At 44.2% G+C, this 19988-nt stretch overlaps 1 protein-coding gene across 1 annotated transcript in view; it reads right to left on the bottom strand.

Moving 5' to 3' along the window:
* The window catches only part of FAM161B (FAM161 centrosomal protein B), a 67524-nt gene that overhangs the window by 39356 nt on the left and 8180 nt on the right, over positions 1–19988 (bottom strand). Inside the window, exons 2-3 of the mRNA XM_069208510.1 lie at positions 11959–12269; positions 9534–10084 (exon numbers count right to left, since the gene is read on the bottom strand). Of these exons, the coding sequence (XP_069064611.1) occupies positions 9534–10084; positions 11959–12269 (862 nt within the window). The remainder of the gene's footprint in view (positions 1–9533; positions 10085–11958; positions 12270–19988) is intronic.

The following is a 19988-nucleotide window of genomic DNA, read 5'->3' as shown; positions in this document are numbered from 1 at the left end:
TTTGGAAATTCGAAATGCATTCTAATCTTTCTGTAATATCATCGGTATTGTTTTCAATCGTGTTTCCAACTATACTCGATCTGATTTAGACCGTCGGGTCGGCCTTTTCTTGCCCTTACAACAGCAACACCCTTTAAGGGCATGTTCCCATGTGAGTCTGATGGAATGAACTCTGTTTCGATTCTGTCACCAGAGTCACGCGAAATTTCTGGACACCGATCAGCACCCAGTGTGTAATCTTTGTTTATCTCCAGACTATCAAGAAGACAATTGCGACACCTGTAGATCTTTTCAATCTAAGAAGACTCTTCGGGATCGTAGAGCTCGTCATCTCGAGATGGCGTAGGAACCAACGGAAGACACACCGGACAGCTTCGGTGAAGAACATGCCCAAGAGGAGGTTTGGCACAGGGCAGTTTTTTCCGATTCTGAAAAACATTCAGATGACGACAGCCACTATGTGCCTGCAGCGCAGTAGGTGAGTACAACTGCCTCTTCACACCACACCAAAGTTACTAAAAAGACTCCAGCACTGGTTGTTGATTCTCTACTGCCGTAAGGCCATGGTCGGATTCGAAAACAAAGTCCGGATGACCAAACTTCAGGTTCAGCACCAAGATTTAACACCAAGGTGCACTCAGCTTCAACTAAACCAATTTCGGGTTTGAGCCGAAAATAAAAAAAAACAACTCGGGAACCAAAAAGGGCAGCACCATCTTCAGAGCCGAAAAGGACTATACCACCTTCGGAGCCAACACTTTCGGTTCAACCAAAACAAAAGGTTTTGGAGTATAAAGCTATGGGTAGTGAAGAAACTACTTCTACCCAGGAGTCCATAGGCTTTCAACCTATTCTAGAGTTGATGGATGCCAAACAAAGGAAATACTTATTCAGAAGGACACGGGACGAATAATTGCCTCCCCTCCAATGTCCTTTAAAAGGAAACTGACTTTTAGAGACACTTCAAAAGATGCTCCTCCATTAAAGAAGGTCTTTAAGCAAAAGCAACAGGTAGAGGTTTCAACACAGAAACAGCTCTCTCCACCATACTCTCCTGTTCCTCCATCCACACCACCTCCACCGCCATCACCCACATGAGGTACAAGTATCACCACATACATCCTCAATTTCACCACATGGGGATAATTCTAGTGATGATCAACTGGACACAGATCCATGGAACACTTATGACTCTGACCCCATATTACCAAATGACCCTCAGTTATATCCTGCCAGACCCTCACCACCAGAGGACACTACAGCAAATAATCAAGTAGTGGCTAGAGCTGCAGCATACCATAATGTGCAAATGCACACTGACCACATAGAGCAGGATTTTCTGTTTGACACACTAGCATCAATACACAAGCAATATGAGTGTCTTCCTATGTTCCCAGGCATGCTTAGACATGCTTCTGATATCTTTCAAGAGCCTGTTAAAGCTAGGATTATCACTCCTAGAGTGGACAAGAAATATAAACCAGCACCCTGAGAGCCTGTGTTTGTAAGAGCTCAACTTCCTCCTGATTCTATTGTAGTTAGTGCAGCCAGAAAAAGGGCCAACAGTCAGTCCACAGGAGATGCCCCTCCTCCTGATAAGGAAAGCAGAAAAATAGATGCAGCTGGGAAAAGGGTGGCCTCACAAGCTGCTAATCACTGGAGGATAGCCCATTCACAAGCTCTATTGGTTAGATATGACCGAGCACACTGGGGCGAAATGGAAGACCTATTACAATACCTCCCTCCAGAACACCAAAAGAGGGGACAACAAATAGTTAATGAAGGGCAGGCAATATCTAACAAAGTCATTAAATCTGCTATGGATGCAGTTGATATGGCAGCTAGATCAGTTAACACAAGTGTGCTTATTAGGAGGCTTGTCTGGTTGAGATGCTCAGGTTTTAAGCCTGAAATACAACAGGCAGTTTTAAACATGCCGTTTGATAAGCAGCATTTATTTGGCCCTGAAGTGGACAGAGTCATAGACAAACTAAAAAAAAGACTTCAAGACAGCTAAGGCGATGGGGGCTTTGTATACCACACCCACCAGGGGGAATGTTTGTAGGTCACAATTTAGAAGGGGTTTCAAACCTTTGGCCACAAAAACACCATCCACCCATCAAAAACAATCCTCACAATTTTACACTAGAGGATCATTTAGAGGCTCCTCTAAAGGATCTAACAGTAGAGGTAGAGGGGAAACCTTCCACATCAAGATGTTCCTCACAATCTAACAAACAGTGATTTTCTCACCATCCCCACAGAACACACATCTCCTGTGGGAGGAAGACTGGTAAATTACTATCCACAATCGCACAACATCACTACAGATCAGTGGGTTCTGTCAATTATCCAACATGGTTACTGTCTAGAACTCACTTCCACTCCAACAAACAATCCACCTCGTTCACACAAATTAAATCAAGATCATCTCATTCTATTAGAACAAGAAGTACAATCACTCCTTCTCAAAGGAGCAATAGAGCTCTACAAGGGAGAGGACTATATTCTCTATACTTCCTTGTACCAAAAAAAGGATGGTACTCTCAGACCAATTCTAGATATCAGATCTCTCTGTCAGTACATCCTTTCAGAGCATTTCCACATGGTTACTCTTCAGGATGTCATTCCCCTATTACAAAAACAGGATTACATGACGGCATTAGATCTAAAAGATGCCTATTTCCACATTCCCATACATGCAGCACATCGCAAATACCTAACATTTGTGATAGCAGCCAAACATTACCAATTCAAGGTGCTACCTTTTGGATTAACAACAGCACCAAGGATATTCACCAAATGTCTTGCAGTGGTTGCAGCATACCCCAGAAGGCAACATATACATATCTTTCCCTATCTGGACGACTGGCTCATAAAAGCAAGCACCATTCAAATCTCTCAACAGCACACACAATCGATACCCTACACAGTCTAGGGTTCACAATCAATTACCAAAAATCTAATCTCCAGCCAGCGCAAATGCAACCGTATCTGGCAGCAATTCTGAACACTCAATCAGGATTAGTGTAACCAAACCCACCAAGAATTCAAGCGTTCCACAGTCTCATATCACAACTCCAATACAATCAATCTTACACAGTATGATTGATCATGAAGCTCCTGGGAATCATGGCATCGTGCATAGCAATAGTACCCAATGCATGTCTAAACATGCGAGCCTGCAATAGTGTCTCTCACAGCAATGGTCCTGGGCCAGGGTCAACTTCACGATCTAGTGTTGTTGGACCGCCAGACTTACAACTCTCTACTATGGTGGAATCAGTGTCCCCTGTTAGGTGCGCGCGCACCCTAACTTGCCCCAGTGCACAATCTAGATTGTAAAGCACGCACACGTCACAGGTCAGGCAAGAGATATTTACAGCTGCTTTTGAAAATGCAAAGGTCATTAGCGAGTTGGAGAATCACAGGTAGAAGCGGCGGCAATCCAGTGTGGAGGAGCACTTCACAGTGGAAGAGGCGGTGTTTAGGAGGCTGCGGAGGGTCATACGGTGCTCAGCAAGTGACTCCGGCACATGCCACTTGCTAAATAAGTTTCAGTGTTGGGGTGGCTACAGCGTTGTACAAGCAGCAGTGGCATCTCTGATTAATGTATTTTTTATGCTCATGCACTAATTTGCATTGTTGGCATCTCTCAAGAGCTTGGGAATGCTTTGTGTAAAGTGCTCTGGGCTTTGTGTTTACAAACAGCTGATGGTCCTCCCGGGACAGCTTCTGGTGTTCTTGGCCCAGACATTCCTCTAGTGGATAAAGATCAGCTTGATCTTTCTAAGTGAATCAGGCCCTGCAGACAGAAAACATCACCTAAAGACTCTTCAAAAAGCAAAAATGCACATTTCATCTGATAGAGACTTCTAGTTGCTGATTCCTTACCTTAGAATTTTCCCCCAGGCGTCAGACTGGATCTGGAGATTTTTCTTCCAGCAATACCCTTGCGCGTCGGTCGACTCCGCAGGCGTCGTGGTCACCATGATGACGTCGGGAGTAGTACATAGATGCCGCCCTCGCGCAGTGACGTCAGTTCTTTTCTTTCCGTGCCACGCGCGGATCCGAGAGAGAGCTACCCTCGGCTATTTTTTGGCCGAATTCAACCGTTTTGTTGAACTTTTTTGGTGCGATACTTGGTGCGTCGAGGATGTCCCTGAAGACCAGGTTCAAGCCGTGCGAGGACTGCCACCGTATGATGTCGGTGACGGACCCTCATTGTGTTTGCTTGTGGTGCCTCGAGCGCGACCATGACCCGAAGTCGTGCTCCGAGTGTTGGGCAATGCATCCGAAGGCTTTGAGGGAGCGGTCCCTAAAGCTGATGGCAGCCCGGCACTCGACTCCGCGTAGAGCCCGATCTCGCTCGAGATCGGTCGGGGAGCCATCACCACTCGTCTTCTTCGAAGTCTTCGGGTCAAAGTAAGAAGAAGAAGTCGAAGAAGTCGAAGAAGTCCCATCACTCTCCGACTTCACCCCGTCGCTCAGCCGAAGCGACGCAGGACGAGCGTCCATGCACTAGGCCTCCGTCCTCAGAACCTACGCCTGGGTAGACTCTGCGCTTCCCCGAGTTTACCGGAGCCGGAGCAACCCCACCCAACTTAAAGAGTTCTACGAGGCCATGTGCTGCATCTTTGGGCGTGCCGACCCTGATATGGCACCTTCGGGCCCAAGGGGCTTGGCTTCGGGTTCCGCGCCGGCGGCTTTGGCCCCGGCAACCGAGGTCGCCTCCGGATCCGTGCGTGGATCTGCACTGACGCCGGTCACAAGACCTTCCCCGGTGCTGGGTCGTTTATCTACGCTCCCGACGTCGGCAGTGCCCACTATCGATGTCGACCCGATTCTCACTCCCGACAACTCAGGAGTTGGAGTGGCGTCGGCCGACGCCGCCATCGGCGGGCCCTATTCGCCAGAGGTCAGATTCTGACCCATTTTCCTATGGGTACGAATACAGTGAGGAATTGGAGGGGTCCCTGGACCCTTATGAATACCAGAAAGGCCCTACTATGAACTGGGCACAGGACTTGGGCGAAGCCAGTGGTCTGGATACTTCTCCTGACGCTGGCATGCGGTCTCCTCCTACCGTGGCTACGGCGGAGGGAGCTACCTATAGTATGGTGGTTAGTAGGGCGGCTGAGGTCCTTGGCCTTGAGCTACCTACTGTCAAAGTCAGGTATAATCTCCCGATGGAGGTGCTACAGCCTGGGGCTTCTAGATCTGAACTCTTTATCCCATTTAATGAGGCCCTCACTTATGTCCTTTTGGGTACATGGTCCAGACCCAACACAGGGGCTCCTGTGAAGAGGACTATTGGTCGCCGCAATCGGCCTGCGCGGAACGACCAAAAGTTCCTGTCCCAACATCCTACGCCTGAGAGTCTTGTCATCCAGGCGTCCTCTTCTTCTGGCGCGTTCCCTTCCGCACCCCCGGATAGGGAATCCAAAAGGCTGGAACAATTTGGTAAGAAGTAGTTTTCTTTCTCCAGCCTCGCGCTGCGGTCCATGAACACTGCATGCCTTTTGGGCCGTTATTCCCACTCGCTGTGGGATACGGTTGCGCAAGTCCTGCTGCAGATACCGGAGGAGGCCCGTGCTATCGTCTCCCAAGCAATGAAAGATGGGAGAGACGCAGCAAAGTTCACGATCCGTTGTGGGCTGGATACGACTGACTCTCTGGGCAGATCGGTTGCAACGACAGTGGCCTTACGGCGCCATGCCTGGTTACGTACTTCTGGCTTCTCGGAGGATGTCCAACAGTCACTCATGGACATGCCCTTTGATGGCACCCGTCTCTTCAGAGACAAAGCGGACTCGGCCTTGGAGAGGTTCAAGGATTCCCGGGCTACGGCTCGGTCCCTTGGACTTTCTTCCGCCACACGCCCCCCACAGTCCGCTTTTCGTCCCTTTCGTGGCCACGGAAGGGGCGCCCTGTCGCATCCCCAACCCAACCACTGGGCCATGCACGTTGGACAGCCTATGCGTGGCCGGGGGTGCGGAATCCCACTTTCTCCGTGGGACAGGGAACCAGAGGTCTGTCCAGTTCACCTCTGCCCCCGCAGCAGCCTCCAAACCTTCCTAGTCCGTCCCCTCACTCCCACCCAGTTGGTGGCAGAATCCGCCATCACCTGCCCCACTGGGAACATATAACCACGGACGGGTGAATTCTGCAAATAATTTGGAACGGCTACTCCCTCCCTTTCAAATCTGCACCACCACACATGCCACCATCCTTCCATCACCTTTCGGAGGATCATTTGGTGCTTCTCCTCCAGGAAGTCGCAGCTCTCTTGGCCAAGGGAGCTATAGAAAGGGTCCCTGTGCCAGAAGTAGGTCGTGGTTGTTATTCCCACTACATTCTAAGAGAAGCACGCAAACCTACAACTAGACAGTGCTATGCAGCTAAATGGAAACATTTTGTATATTACTGTCAACCTAAAAACATTGATCCACTTAAAGCATCAGTACAGGATATTGTTTATTTGCTTCACTTACTAAAAGCAAATCTAGCGTATTCATCTATTACAATTAATTTAACAGCAATATCAGCTTACCTTCAAAACAAACATCATAATTCTCTTTTTAGTATACCTGTCATAAAAGCTTTTATGGAAGGCCTTAAAAAGAGTTATTCTACCTAGAACTCCACCAGTTCCTATCTGGAATCTCAGTGTTGTACTCACAAGACTTATGGGTCCATCATTTGAACCTATACATTCTAGCGCTCTTCAATTTCTCGCATGGAAAGTTGTTTTCCTGGTAGCAATTACTTCCTTAAGAAGAGTAAGTGAAATTCAAGCATTCACTGTAGAAGAACCTTTCTTCCAAATTCACAAACACAAAATAGTACTTAGAACAAATCCAAAATTTCTACCAAAAGTGGTTTCACCATTTTACATCAATCAGTCTGTGGTACTGCCAGTCTTCTTTCCACAGCCAGATTCAGTTCCTGAAAGAGCTCTTCACATTCTTGATCTCAAAAGAGCTCTCATGTATTATATAGACAGGACAAAAGATTTTAGAAAAACAAAAAAAAAATGTGGCTTTTCAACAGCCTCATAAAGGGAATCCTATTTCAAAACAAGGATTAGCTAGGTTGATAGTAAAGTGTATTCATACTTGCTATCTTAAAGCTGAATGGCAACTATTAGTAACTCCTAAAGCACATTCTGCTAGAAAGAAAGGAGCTTCAATGGCATTTTGGGAAATATACCAATGGCAGACATATGTAAAGCAGTCGCATGGTCCACACCATACACATTTACTAAACATTACTGTGTGGATGTGCTATCTCGCCACCACCAAGCAAATGTTCGTCAAGCAGTGTTTAAAACACTATTTCAAACTACTCCAACTCCTACTGGCTAGCCACTGCTTACTTAGGAGGGGACTGCTTTTCAGTCTATGCACAGCATGTGTATCTGAAGCTACACATACCATCGAACAGAAAATTTCACTTACCCAGTGTACATCTGTGTGTGGCATGTAGTGCTGCAGATTCACACTCGCCCTCCCTTCTCCCCGAAGCCTGTAGCTGTAGTACTTTATTATGTAAATATGTATATACATTGCATGGACATCTTCTTTACTTACTATGTATCTGTACATATACAATTCTTCACTCCTTACTTTACCCTCCTGCTGGAAAACAATCTAACAGAGGACTCGATGCCCATTCCCACTATCACCGAGAGGAGTCACTCAATCTTGTGACCTGAAAAAGCTTCTTTGAAGAAAAACAACTTCTAACACTCCGAACACTAGATGGCAATATATATGCACAGCATGTGAATCTGCAGCACTACATGCCACGAACAGATGTACACTGGGTAAGTGACATTTTCCACATACATATAACATAATTGCTATCCATATAATATGGCCCTACATCACAAATGAGAAGAAACTATGAGGCCGAATGTAGAACTGATTGTAAATATCACCAGAACCCAAAAATGGCAGTAGACGTATATAATAGACCAATAATACGTTATGGATTTCTTTAGGACAATATGTTTATTTTAATGAAATCAGAATGAAAACTGGGAATGGTTTATTAAAAATAGGGAGTGAAATACTGTTATACACTATAGTAAAAAAAAAGAGAATGGTAATTATGTAGTCGAGATACAGGACTTCATGAAAAAATAGAAAATCCGAGATAGTTGAAGCAACTGCCAGCAAGACAGAACTAACAATGAGCCCTTATTACTATCAGAATGCCAAACTTGCATGAATAGACTGCTGATTAACAATACTCAGTGCTTAGGCTCAGAGACTACTGAAGCTGCTACCAGACATGCTAAGCTACCAACGGGACTATTACTGTATTGAGTTTATTCAGATTTTGCTGAGCTTTCACAAATACTACTGCTAATAAATAGCAATGGCTAACCTCAGAGTTTTTAAGCTGCTCATGCATTGTTCAATTAATAATAGGCACTGATATAATTTTACTTTGCTTTCGTGGAGAGGTTACTAATTAAACAAAGGGCAATGGTGAAGTACTGCAGAAGCTTTCATTAGGATGGCTTTTCTATAAGATATGAACATTATTTCATGGGATCCTATGAAATTTGGGATTTATACCACTGCATTGCATGCAATAACAGCACCACAAACATTCAATATAGATGACTTCAGCACAGTTTCATATAAAAGCATACATTCTGATAGCATTTACTGATTTTTTTTATCTATCAGTAGCTGTGATGTGTAGAACAGTGGGCATTATGCTCTGCATCTTAGTTTAAAATGGCGTCCTTTTTCACATCATGGTGTGTGCAACGTCAATATATTCTAGAGAGATTACTGCATTGGTAACACATTGTTTCTCCTATGAAGCAAGTATTTGCCCACTGTGTATTCAGTATTTTTTTTTTAAATCAGGTATAGTTTTACTAAATTCACATGCATAATTTGCTGCTGTGGAAAATATTTTCCATTAGTACTCTGGCGGACACTTAAGTCAATAGGTCATTAGATATCTCAAACTGCCAGTAAAAGCTATTAATTCTTAACAAACATCTAAGGAAATCTGTGCTGTAAAAAGTTTCAGTGGCCCCTTATCTTAACTGTATCTTAATAATGTAGATCACCCAAAACACTGTCTTGGGGGTCATCTGGATAGATTGCTACAATACAAAGCTTGTATTAAAACATAGCTGCTTTGAATTCCTAGATGCTAGAGGGTGGCATTTTTAGAAGACATGAGTGCTACTAGGAGGGAATAGCCAGGATGGACTGATGAGTTAAAAGAGAGATGTGTACATGAAGATAACTAGTGCGAAATGAAACATGCATGTATCAAGAAACCGGTGGTACCAGTGCTCGGGACAGGCCAAATTATTTCTTTCAAAACTGGAAATGATCTGCTTTGTCTTGTGTACTCTCTCGGTCATATCTTGTGTGTTGTCGTGGGCTTTCCCTTGCAATATTCAGCGAGGTAGTTGATAGCTTTATTTTCACAATCTCTGGCCACTAGCGCATGACTTGGAGTGACTCATATCACTGCACAACCTCAGTCCATCTTACCTCTGAGTTTATCACTGAATGTGGGATCCTGGACAGATTTGGGGATTTTCTTCACCACAGTCGTCTTCCTATTTTCAGGCTCCAAAGCAGTGGCCAGCATCTTTAATTGAATCTCCTTCTTTTTTTCTTCTTTTTCCACAAAGCTGAATGGTTTTTGGGTGGAAACCAGGAACTCGCATCTTTTCTGAATCTCTACACTTCTTCGGGCCTCGTTTTGCTCCCTCATCTCTTCGTACAGTGGGAGATAAACATGAGCTGGAACTGGCAGGGCTCGGAACTGCCTCTGGCACTCTGCTTCTTCCAGGGTCTGCTGCTCCATCCATGAACTGCTTGTCTCCGGAAGAACAGAGGATGCTCTCAGGTTGGCCTTCTTCTGAGCCTCCCGAAGCGTCATGTTGAAGGGCTTGGGGACTGTAATAGGTGACGTCCAGGCTAACGTTGCAGTTTTAAATCTAAGATGAGCATTTTGATCAGAGTGGTGATGGTTATTGTTTTCAGAATAATCTGCAGACATGCCAGTCAACGAATCAGGTCGCATGAAGTGACTAGATCTATATTGAAGATAATGAATTGGCACAAATTACAAAAAGAAAAACAGAGAAATGTGTTTATATAGTGCATCTAGCATATATATTGAATTTTCTTACAATGCATAAGGCAAAAAAAGTATAAGGCTCTTTAGGGCTGATATGTCTTCGGACATGTGTGCTCTGTTTGTTAGCACTAACATTTTAAGGGCTTTTAGTACATTTTGGCCATCAGTACATGATACTGGGAAGATGAGATTTATGATCTAACTATCTCAGAGTGAGCTGAGACAAACTTTAATAAACAAATAAAACACAAACATTTTAAAAGGGAATGGGAGTAAAGGAAAGATTTATGGGAAGATACGATCTAGAAAGCCAAACCAGAGGAGGTGCAAAGAGAGGAATTAATGGGAAGGAAGTTCTATTAACAGTGTGCATGGAGGTCGTAGAGTGCAAGGCGAGGTCGGCATAAGAGGACTGTGGCAGTAGGACGAAATAGGGCCAGACGGGCAGAGTGGAGGAGGACAAGCAGTACGCAGACTGACACAAGGCAGTGAAAGAATAGATACAACACAAACCGGCATGTGAAAAAAAAAAAAACCCAAAAAAACCGCGCAAATGAAGGAGAAGGAGCTGTAGAAAGGAGATTAATACAAGAGGACGAAGGAAGAGTAGAACACAAAAGGTGGGGTGAAGGACATTGATCTTAGTGCGTGAATATAGTATGTGTGTGCGACTCCTAGTTTCTAAGATTGAGGGATCTGTGCCTGTGAGAATTCCTATGACTGTTGGAAGTTTTCTTGCTACTCACCAAATGCAGCAAGTTTTCAGACCTTCCGACTCTAAATAAATACAATGGGTGTCTTGTTTGGGTGGATGTGTGATCTCCATTGCCTGGTAGCACGCAGGACACGTCTGCCTGGAAGACTCTAGTTCTTAAGGAATCTCTGCATGAAAGACATGAAGCCTTGGATATTGTGTGGGGCACGTAGGGGATCTTCAAAGACGCTCAAGTAGCATGTCTACACAATCATGGTCTGCATAATCATGGTCTGCATCATTAACGTAACAAATTGTATCAATTCTCTTTGTGTTTGGCTCACCAATAGAAGTGGTTTTCAAGAGGATTGTTGATACTTAGGAATAAACATCATTGTAGCTAGTCACAATGATCTGTTTGTTTTCTGTTTGTAGCGCTGGAAATATATATTCTCTGCCTCAGCATATGTAAACATGGATGGATTTTCCTGTGTGTATGGTGGGAACTTGCACTACTTTGCCTTGAAATGGGGGCTAAGTCAACGGGAAGTTTCATTGAGTGCACAGTAATAAAGGATGGGCCTTATGGTGGAATCTATCACAAGGGCAAAGAATAGACTGAAGACAAAGAACAGCACATTTGTAGAAGAATCAGCTTCAGAAATAAACATTTACAGGCTTGGAGAAGACAAAAACTCATGTTTGACTGACCCGAATGGTAAAGGACATATTCTTTTAAAGATATGACAAGGAAGCGATTGTCCAATATGCAAAACAGGTAACGGAATGTTAGCAGGGTCCAACAGTGGATAGATAGCGCATGGTTTGATAGCTCCTTGTCCTGCAGTGTAGCAAGGCACAGCTGGACCACCTATGCTGCTTTCAATGGTGTGACAGTACAGAAGGGCAAACTATTTAGATGTCAGCCTCGACCTTGTTGGCGTACAAAGAGCCACAGAAAAGGTAGGTTCTGTTTTAAGGAGTGACTGGATTGGCCATTGACCACAAAGACACATTTAAAACTACAATCTTTACTTGGAGGGCCTCATAACTGAGAAGGACCAATTGACCTCAGTGTTCCATCATCAGCAGGGATCCAGAGCCTTACACATTGTCTATTGCTTGGTGTTTGTTACCTTTTGGTCTCCTTGGATCCATTAAGTCGGCTCTGGTTTTCCCTGAAGAATCTCTCCAGTTCTTGATTCTGTTCTTCTGCCTCTGCCACCCCTTCTACCTGGGCCTGGTAAAGTGTGCCGAGTTCCAGAAGGGACTGACTGTTTTTGATCTTAAGGGCCTGCAATTGGTGATAAAAGTTTTTGCATCTGGCATCATCATCCTCTTCGGACTGCAGGAAGTCAAGAAGATTCCCCAATCTCCCTGGGGGAGACCCAGCAGCCAGGAAGTCATCTTCTGGCTCAGAATCTGAGGTGGCCCTTGGGGGAAACACCTGCATGAGGGAGAAAATATTACTACAGATGTACAGAGTGCTTCAATACAGGAGCATGTGTATCACGATTACAGTTTGGGAAAAAATAATAATAATATTTAGTTCGTATTTGCCGGATTCCCAGTTCACCTGACCAAAGATTACTGACTTGCTGATTGGCGGACAACAAAACGATCTCTTTATTCTAAATTCTTGCAAAAAACTGAAGACACTCGCACAAAATTAACAGGATCTTTTAAATAGAAATGATCTGTGTGCCCTTTGATACTCCAGCTCAGACAGCATGATGTCTCCTGTGTCAGTGATACATTTATACTTGGGAACATTGTTTTCAAGAGTGCCCATACAGAAAGGAGAAAGAACTAGTGTGTTGCGTTCTCAGGGGCAGAAATATTTTCCAGGGTTCAAGACATCAACCAACATCTTACATCAGTGACTTTATTGTTGGTGATAAAAAGTAACCTAAATTTAAACTACAATCATGTCCTGTGTAGAGCCGTAGATCTTAACTTTTGGTATGGTCTTATTCCTTTGTCACCAAGTGTCAAACTCAGTTCATTCTGTATACAAGCATTGGCAAAGCATCTGCAAGAGCTGTTTACTTTGCCAATGTATTTTGGCTATGTTATACACCAGAGTGACTTAGAGTGGAATGGCAGAGTGGAGTAGAGTGCTGAGGAGTGTGGTAGAATGGAGTGGCAGACAGTGCTGTGTATTGGAGTTGCATAGTGTTGAGTCGCACAGAGTGGCATACAGTAGAGTGGACTGGTGTAGAATGCATTGGCATAGAGTGTTGCAGAGTATAGTGGCATAGAATGCAGTAGCATTGAATATAGCTGCATACAATGCAGTTAAGATTGCAGTGGCGCAGAGTATGGTGGTGCAGAGTAGGGTGGCACAGAGTGCAGTGGCATAAAATGCAGAGTCGAATCGAGTTGCAGAGCGCAGTGGCGTACAGTGTTGCAGAGTAGAGTCTAGTGCAGAGGCATAGAGCGCAGTGGCGTACAGTGGAGAAGTGCAGAGTAGAGTGGCATAGAGTTCAGTGGCAGAGAGCGCAGTATTGCAGAGTAGAGCGTAGTGATGTAGAATAGAATGTCGTAGACAGCAGTGGCATTGAGTACAGTGATGCAGAATAGAGTGCAGATGTATAGAGTGCAATGGCGTAGAGTGCAGTGGTTAAGAGTAGAGTGGTGTAGAGTGCAGTGCCATGGAGCAGAGCAAAGTGGAGTGAGGTGGTGTAAAGTGGCATAGAGTGTAATGGCGTAGAGTAAAGTGGTGTAGAGTGTAGTTGCATAAAGTGCAGTGGTGTAGAGTAGCATGGCGAAGAATGCAGTGGCATAGATTAGAGTGGTACAAGCTAGAGTAAACAGGCATAAAGTGAAGTGGTGTAGAGTGCAATGGCATAGAGTGGAGTGGTGCAGTGGCATGGTGTAAAGTGGAGTGGTACAGAGTAGAGTACAGTATTCATAATGTTGTAGCACACTGCCATCACAGACAACACATTTTCAATTGAAATGACTGTTACATTTGCACAGACAAACTGTTTTACTAATAAAACTACACAGTGCACACACGAAAATGTGTGGAAATGGTATCACCTAGTGTAATGATTTGTGGTCTTCCCTGGCCACAGGGCCCTGGTACCAGGGATATCATTTACAAGGGACTTATCTGTGTGCCAGGGTTGTGCCATTTGTGGGAACAAAGGTACAGTTTAGGGAAAGAACACTGGTGCTGGGGCGTGGTTGGCAGGTTCCCAGCACACTTTCAATCATAACTGGCATCAGCAAAAGGCAAAACGTTAGGGGGTAACCATGCCAAGGAAGGCATTTCCTTACACTTATTCCCTGTCCCGATAAAGTTATCTATGGAGTTCAGGAGCTACTGCAGTACGGAGGGTCAAGCCAGGTGAGGAATGGTTTTGGAACAGGTATAGCATTCTAGGGAGAACAACCATTTTGGCCACTGGAATCCTTCCACACCACAATAAGCCTCCCATGTGCCAAAATTGAAGGTTTTGGTGGAAGGACTGTAGGAGGGAGGGCATAGTTAATCTGCAGTGTGTGTTCTAAGGTGGAGGATAGCTGAACACCCTGGTAAGCGATTGAGTTCTCAGCCCAATGAAATAGGAATTTTCTTCACAGTTTTGTAACTTGCTCAGGTGGAATTAACATATATTTTTAACTTTTTCAAATTGTTTTTAAACTCCGGAACCCTGCCATAGTTTGAGAGCTCATACATTAATGTAGGGAATGACAAATCCGTGTCTATCCGTGTAACCATAACAGCATCTGCATACAGAGCCACCATATGTATTTCCTTGCCCGTTTGTATGCCCTGGCTGGTCTCCGTTCCTATGGATCTTCATTGAGAAAGACACCACTGAGACACGAAAACCAAGCAGAGACAGTGGGCAGCCCTGCCTCTCCCCCGTTCCCACTTTAATTGGGTTGAAAGTGATATTGTTAAATCCAATCACAGTCATAGAATTTTTGTAATGGCTGAGAACTCAGATTCTGAATCTGTGGCCGATATGGAAAATGGCCATGGTGGTGCCCAGTGTGACAACCTTCGTTAGCGCCCCCCCCCCAAAAAAAAAACTCATTCTCCACAAATATCCTCACTACCACGCTCCACAGTGCCCCTCATCTCTAAATAACCTCTCTCTATTAACCATATCATTAGTTTTATAGTGCAAATTGTACCAGTGTAGGGTGTCAGATCACATACCAGAACACACATTATAAGTAGCCAATGAATCATACATGTGCAAATCAGTCTATAGGCAATGCTACATAAAAACAATGAGGATTACAAGGTAAAGGAGTCACATATCACCAATACTAGGTGTCAGTATATTTTAAGAGTGTTTGGTCTGGAGAAGCACGAACCCAGGATTTAAAACGTACCATGATGGAGGAGGCTGGATTTACTAACAAGAATGTATTTCTATCCAAAAGAACCCTTTCTGGCAATATGGAATAAAAACTGGGGAAAAAACATAACATTTTAACCAATACCATTCAGTTTGTGTGAAGCTCTTTGAGAATAGTTCAAAGCTCACTGAGCTATATTAGGGTTGTTACTTATAAACTGTAAGGAACAAAGGGATCTTTGACAAAAGCAGCAACCCACTGAGGTAGCCACTTAAAATGCAGTTTGGCGATTTGCGTACTAAAGGTTCTTTGCAGTAGGCATATAAACCCTTTGCTCTACTTTACCATGAGTGAAAACTGCTGATATACAAAAGATCCCTCTCCAGCAGGAGCATTAATCACCAGTTATCTTGACATTTTTATTGCTGCCTGAAACCTGCTGAAGACACAAGGAACTATTCAGGAGGTGCTTTTAAACTTGTGTTATGTCTAAACACGGCACTCCCCCTAGGTCAGCTCCAGGTGCGGCTACATTGGTAGCACTGCCCTCAGGCTGGCCATGGTACAGTCCAGGTTTGGCCAGTGCACTGAATTAAACACCTACTCAGCATTTAGCAAGTCAATCGGCACTCCTCTGTGGTTCCTGGAAATGTTGACTATCAGGTATGCCTGTTTGTTGTTGTTACTGCAAAATCTGCCTGGTACAAATCATGATTGAGCCAGCTCTATCAAACCTGGGAGAACCTAGTCTAATTGATATAATGCCAATGAAAAGTTTAGTGGCTGTGTTAAATAATGACATCTGCCTGTTTGAGCCACATAATCTCTTCTCTTTCTCTTGTTTTTGAATCACCACTTTAATGACTTGCAAGAGTGACCTTTGGTGGCCATCCGAACTCGGTTCTCCCCCATCCGTCCTACACAAGGAATCTGGGTGTTAAATTCGACAGCCAGCTCCCCTTTAAAAAACAAAAAATAAACAACATCACAAGATTCTTACTGTCACATCCACCTGCTTTAGGCTATTAAAATCTCTTTGCAAGGCGTCAAGACTTTCTTCCTCTTAGGGCTAGGAAAACCTTGGTCCGTGCTCTCAGAACCTCCAGACTGGATTGCTCAAATTCACTCTACTTAGGCCTTCCCAAAAAACCTATTAGACAATTTTCAACAGATACAGAATTCGGAAGGTAGACTGTTAATTCTCCTTCCTAGACAATGTTCTACCTCAACCAAACTAAAGGATCTCCACTGGCTTCCTATAGAAAAGAGGATTCAAGTCAAGATCTTAACACACATCCAAAGAGCTGTTAATTGCTTGGGTCCACATAGTCTTCAAAAATTGTTCAAGTTTTACTGGTCTACAAGATCATTGAGAACTGCTACCACCTTCTAAAGCTAAAGCTATATGGTTGAACAGTTCCAAAGAATGTTTGTGATCATTCCAATTTGACTTATAAGCCTCCAGTATTTATTTGCCCTAGTGTCACTTACTGCATGAAGGTTTTTCAGTGTCCAGTGCCACTTAGGCAATATCTTCCCAGTCAATTTACTTCTCTTAACATGTATCATATCTTTGTATGGATTTCATAGTATTCTTCTGCTCTTTAGTAAAGCTCTGACCCAACTCCTTGTCCCATTGCTGCGGGTATTTCGACTTGTCCTGTGGCATATTGTCTAGGAAGGCTTTAAAATATTCTAGAAAATAGACTCATCTTGTTGCCCACCTACCGTAGACGTTTCTCAAACTGGGTTAGTGAGCAGGTGGCAACTTCCTTGATTTGTTGATGTGTGACCTCCTGCTTAACTTGTGTGTATCAGAACCTTTCCAGTTGTTGAATACCACAATCTTTGTGAGGGAGAGGGAGAGACTGCTGAGTGCAAAATGCTAGGTCTGCCTACAGCTGACTCACCTGATCAGGACGGGAGCTGTTGTGAGCGAACTCCAAGACTTTCTACCCTTCACTTCTACTGGGGAAGGTAGGACTTGTTATGGCCCTGTTCTCCCAGGGCGACTCAATGCGGTGCTATGACATTTTTGACTTAACTTTAAGAATCAAAGTGGACTCTTGAGAAATGGACTGCTAGTTGCGCATTCCATGAATACATTCCCACATACGGTGAATGTGGAATAACTCCTGTTGCTCTGCAAGAAAAGAGTAGGACAGGGAATTTCAACTGAAACACTAGAGCCCCGACCTCAAAATGTGTTATTATTTGTGAATGTCATCCTTTGAATGAGTAGGGTTAGAACTAATATATATATATATATATACACACACACACACACACACAAAAAAACAAAGGAGAACTCTGGGAAGTTCCCAATTTCAGGTGGAGAGCTGCTCTAGTAAGGAGCACCCTGCAACACCAGCGACACTCTAGATTTGCTCACCTCAAATGTCTGCTTATCTAGCAAAGTCTTTAAGCATAGGATTAGCACAGTGCTATCCTCACCGAGCTAGATAGTGACAAAGTCTTTTGCCATTTGTACAGCAAAATCTTTAAGCATAGGATTGACATAGTGTAATCCTTGCCGAGCTGTAAAATGACAAAAGCCATTTACCACTCCAGGCACAGTATTACAGCTTTGGACTGGTCAAATACCATCCAAGCCAACCTGGAATGAGTAAAGCAACCCGTGACACGTGTTTCGCTCTCATTAGAGCTCTTCAGAGGGGTATAGCTTTGTCCAGACACAAGGGAGCACCCAGTATAAGTCAAACCAAAACCCTTTCAGGGATAGAGTGACGCATAAATTATGCAAAAAAAATGGCAAAAGACTTTGTCACTATCTAGCTCGGCGAGGATAGCACTGTGCTAATCCTATGCTTAAAGACTTTGCTAGACAAGCAGACATTTGAGGTGAGCAAATCTAGAGTGTCGCTGGTGTTGCAGGGTGCTCCTTACTAGAGCAGCTCTCCACCTAAAATTGGGAACTTCCCAGAGTTCTCCTTTGTTTTTTTGCATAATTTATGCGTCACTCTATCCCTGAAAGGGTTTTGGTTTGACTTATACTGGGTGCTCCCTTGTGTCTGGACAAAGCTATACCCCTCTGAAGAGCTCTAATGAGAGCGAAACACGTGTCAGGGGTTGCTTTACTCATTCCAGGTTGGCTTGGACGGTATTTGACCAGTCCAAAGCTGTAATACTGTGCCTGGAGTGGTAAATGGCTTTTGTCATTTTACAGCTCAGCAAGGATGACACTATGTCAATCCTATGCTTAAAGATTTTGCTGTACAACTGGCAAAAGACTTTGTCACTATCTAGCTCGGCGAGGATAGCACTGTGCTAATCCTATGCTTAAAGACTTTGCTAGATAAGCAGACATTTGAGGTGAGCAAATCTAGAGTGTTGCTGGTGTTGCAGGGTGCTCCTTACTAGAGCAGCTCTCCACCTAAAATTGGGAACTTCCCAGAGTTCTCCTTTGTTTTTTTGCATAATTTATGCATCACTCTATCCCTGAAAGGGTTTTGGTTTGATATATTATATATATATTTATTTAATAAAATTGAGTATTTGTCTGGACATTGATTTATTGCTGCTGCTGCACGCTCTTTGAATGTGAATCCACACTTCGCCCTGAGGGAGCCTTGGAATGGTCACTAATGCCTACTACTGAGAGTCAAGTGCAAAAAGGATATGTTGCCCAATTGCTCAGAATCTATAATAGGTTGGCCACAGGGACATCAGGAGTAAAAGGTCTCAAACCAACGAACGGTTGAGCCCAATAGCACCTGTGTGCTGTTGTCCCTCTGAAAGGGGTTCTGGCAACAGAGAATAATCCTATACTTTTTTTGTTCTTTGCCCTAGCCTCACACTAATCTAGTGTGCATGCCAAGGCCTGTCCCTTGAAATACGTGAGTGGGGTCCTGGACCTGTCCTGTGACATTTAATGGTGCATCATTGTGCAGACAGTGAACCACTGCCTCTGTTATGGGTTTAGCACAGAGAGTGATGGTGGCAGCATACTGTGATTTTTATTCTAGTTGTGGACAGACGTCACTGGGGTGGAGGGATACTGGTCCATTTGTGTAAAGTTCCTCATCTATGCGCTTACCCAAATACTAATGCTAGCATCCCAAGTGTATGTTGTGTATTTGTGTGACCTGTGTGCTACAAGCATGGTGTATATTAGTGAGGCAGCATAATGGAGGCCTGTGAGATCCATTCTGGATACCCCTAGCCTGACTTTGCTGCGGGTGGGGAAAGAGAAGACATAGGCTCATTTAGAAGTTCATTTAGCCTTTTGCTGAGCAAGGACCTGCTGCTTAATCTTCCTGTAGAGCTGCCATTTTTTAGAATAGGAGGATGGAAGGAGGGAATGCAGTTTAAGGTGAAGGGAACCCCTTAGGTGAGGCTGGCAGTTGGTCTTTCTCTGGTCACTCTTCTAATGCAATTGATTAAAAACTAGTGCAGAAAACTCACACCTCTATTGTTGGTGTACCAGGTTGAAAGTTACCCTACTATCAGAAGCATCACTTTAAACAAAGGCTATGCCTGCAGAGAAACCTGGCTAGGACACTTAAAAGAAGAACAACCACATACAGGTTCTGAGAGTGCAGGGGATCTGCATCTCCTGTCTGCTTTGATTGTGTATAAGTATGGCCCACTGAAGCACTTGTGGTTCCGGTTCCAAGTTCTCTATGACCAAGGAAGAAGATACTCTGCAGATTATTCAAAGAACTTCTGTGTGCACCAGTCTCACAGGACCCTGGACTCTTCCCTGTCAATTCCAATCAGGGATTACGAAGGTGCAGCATGACCTGAGCCTCTGTGCACAAATCATGAGGCTTGGGGGTGACTTGAGCAGCTGTGCCTGAAGTGTAAGGCCTATGTGCAAAGC

The sequence above is a fragment of the Pleurodeles waltl genome, chromosome 9 (assembly GCF_031143425.1).
Source record: "Pleurodeles waltl isolate 20211129_DDA chromosome 9, aPleWal1.hap1.20221129, whole genome shotgun sequence".
Lineage (NCBI taxonomy): Eukaryota > Metazoa > Chordata > Amphibia > Caudata > Salamandridae > Pleurodeles > Pleurodeles waltl.
This window is presented reverse-complemented; position numbering and strand designations above follow the sequence as displayed.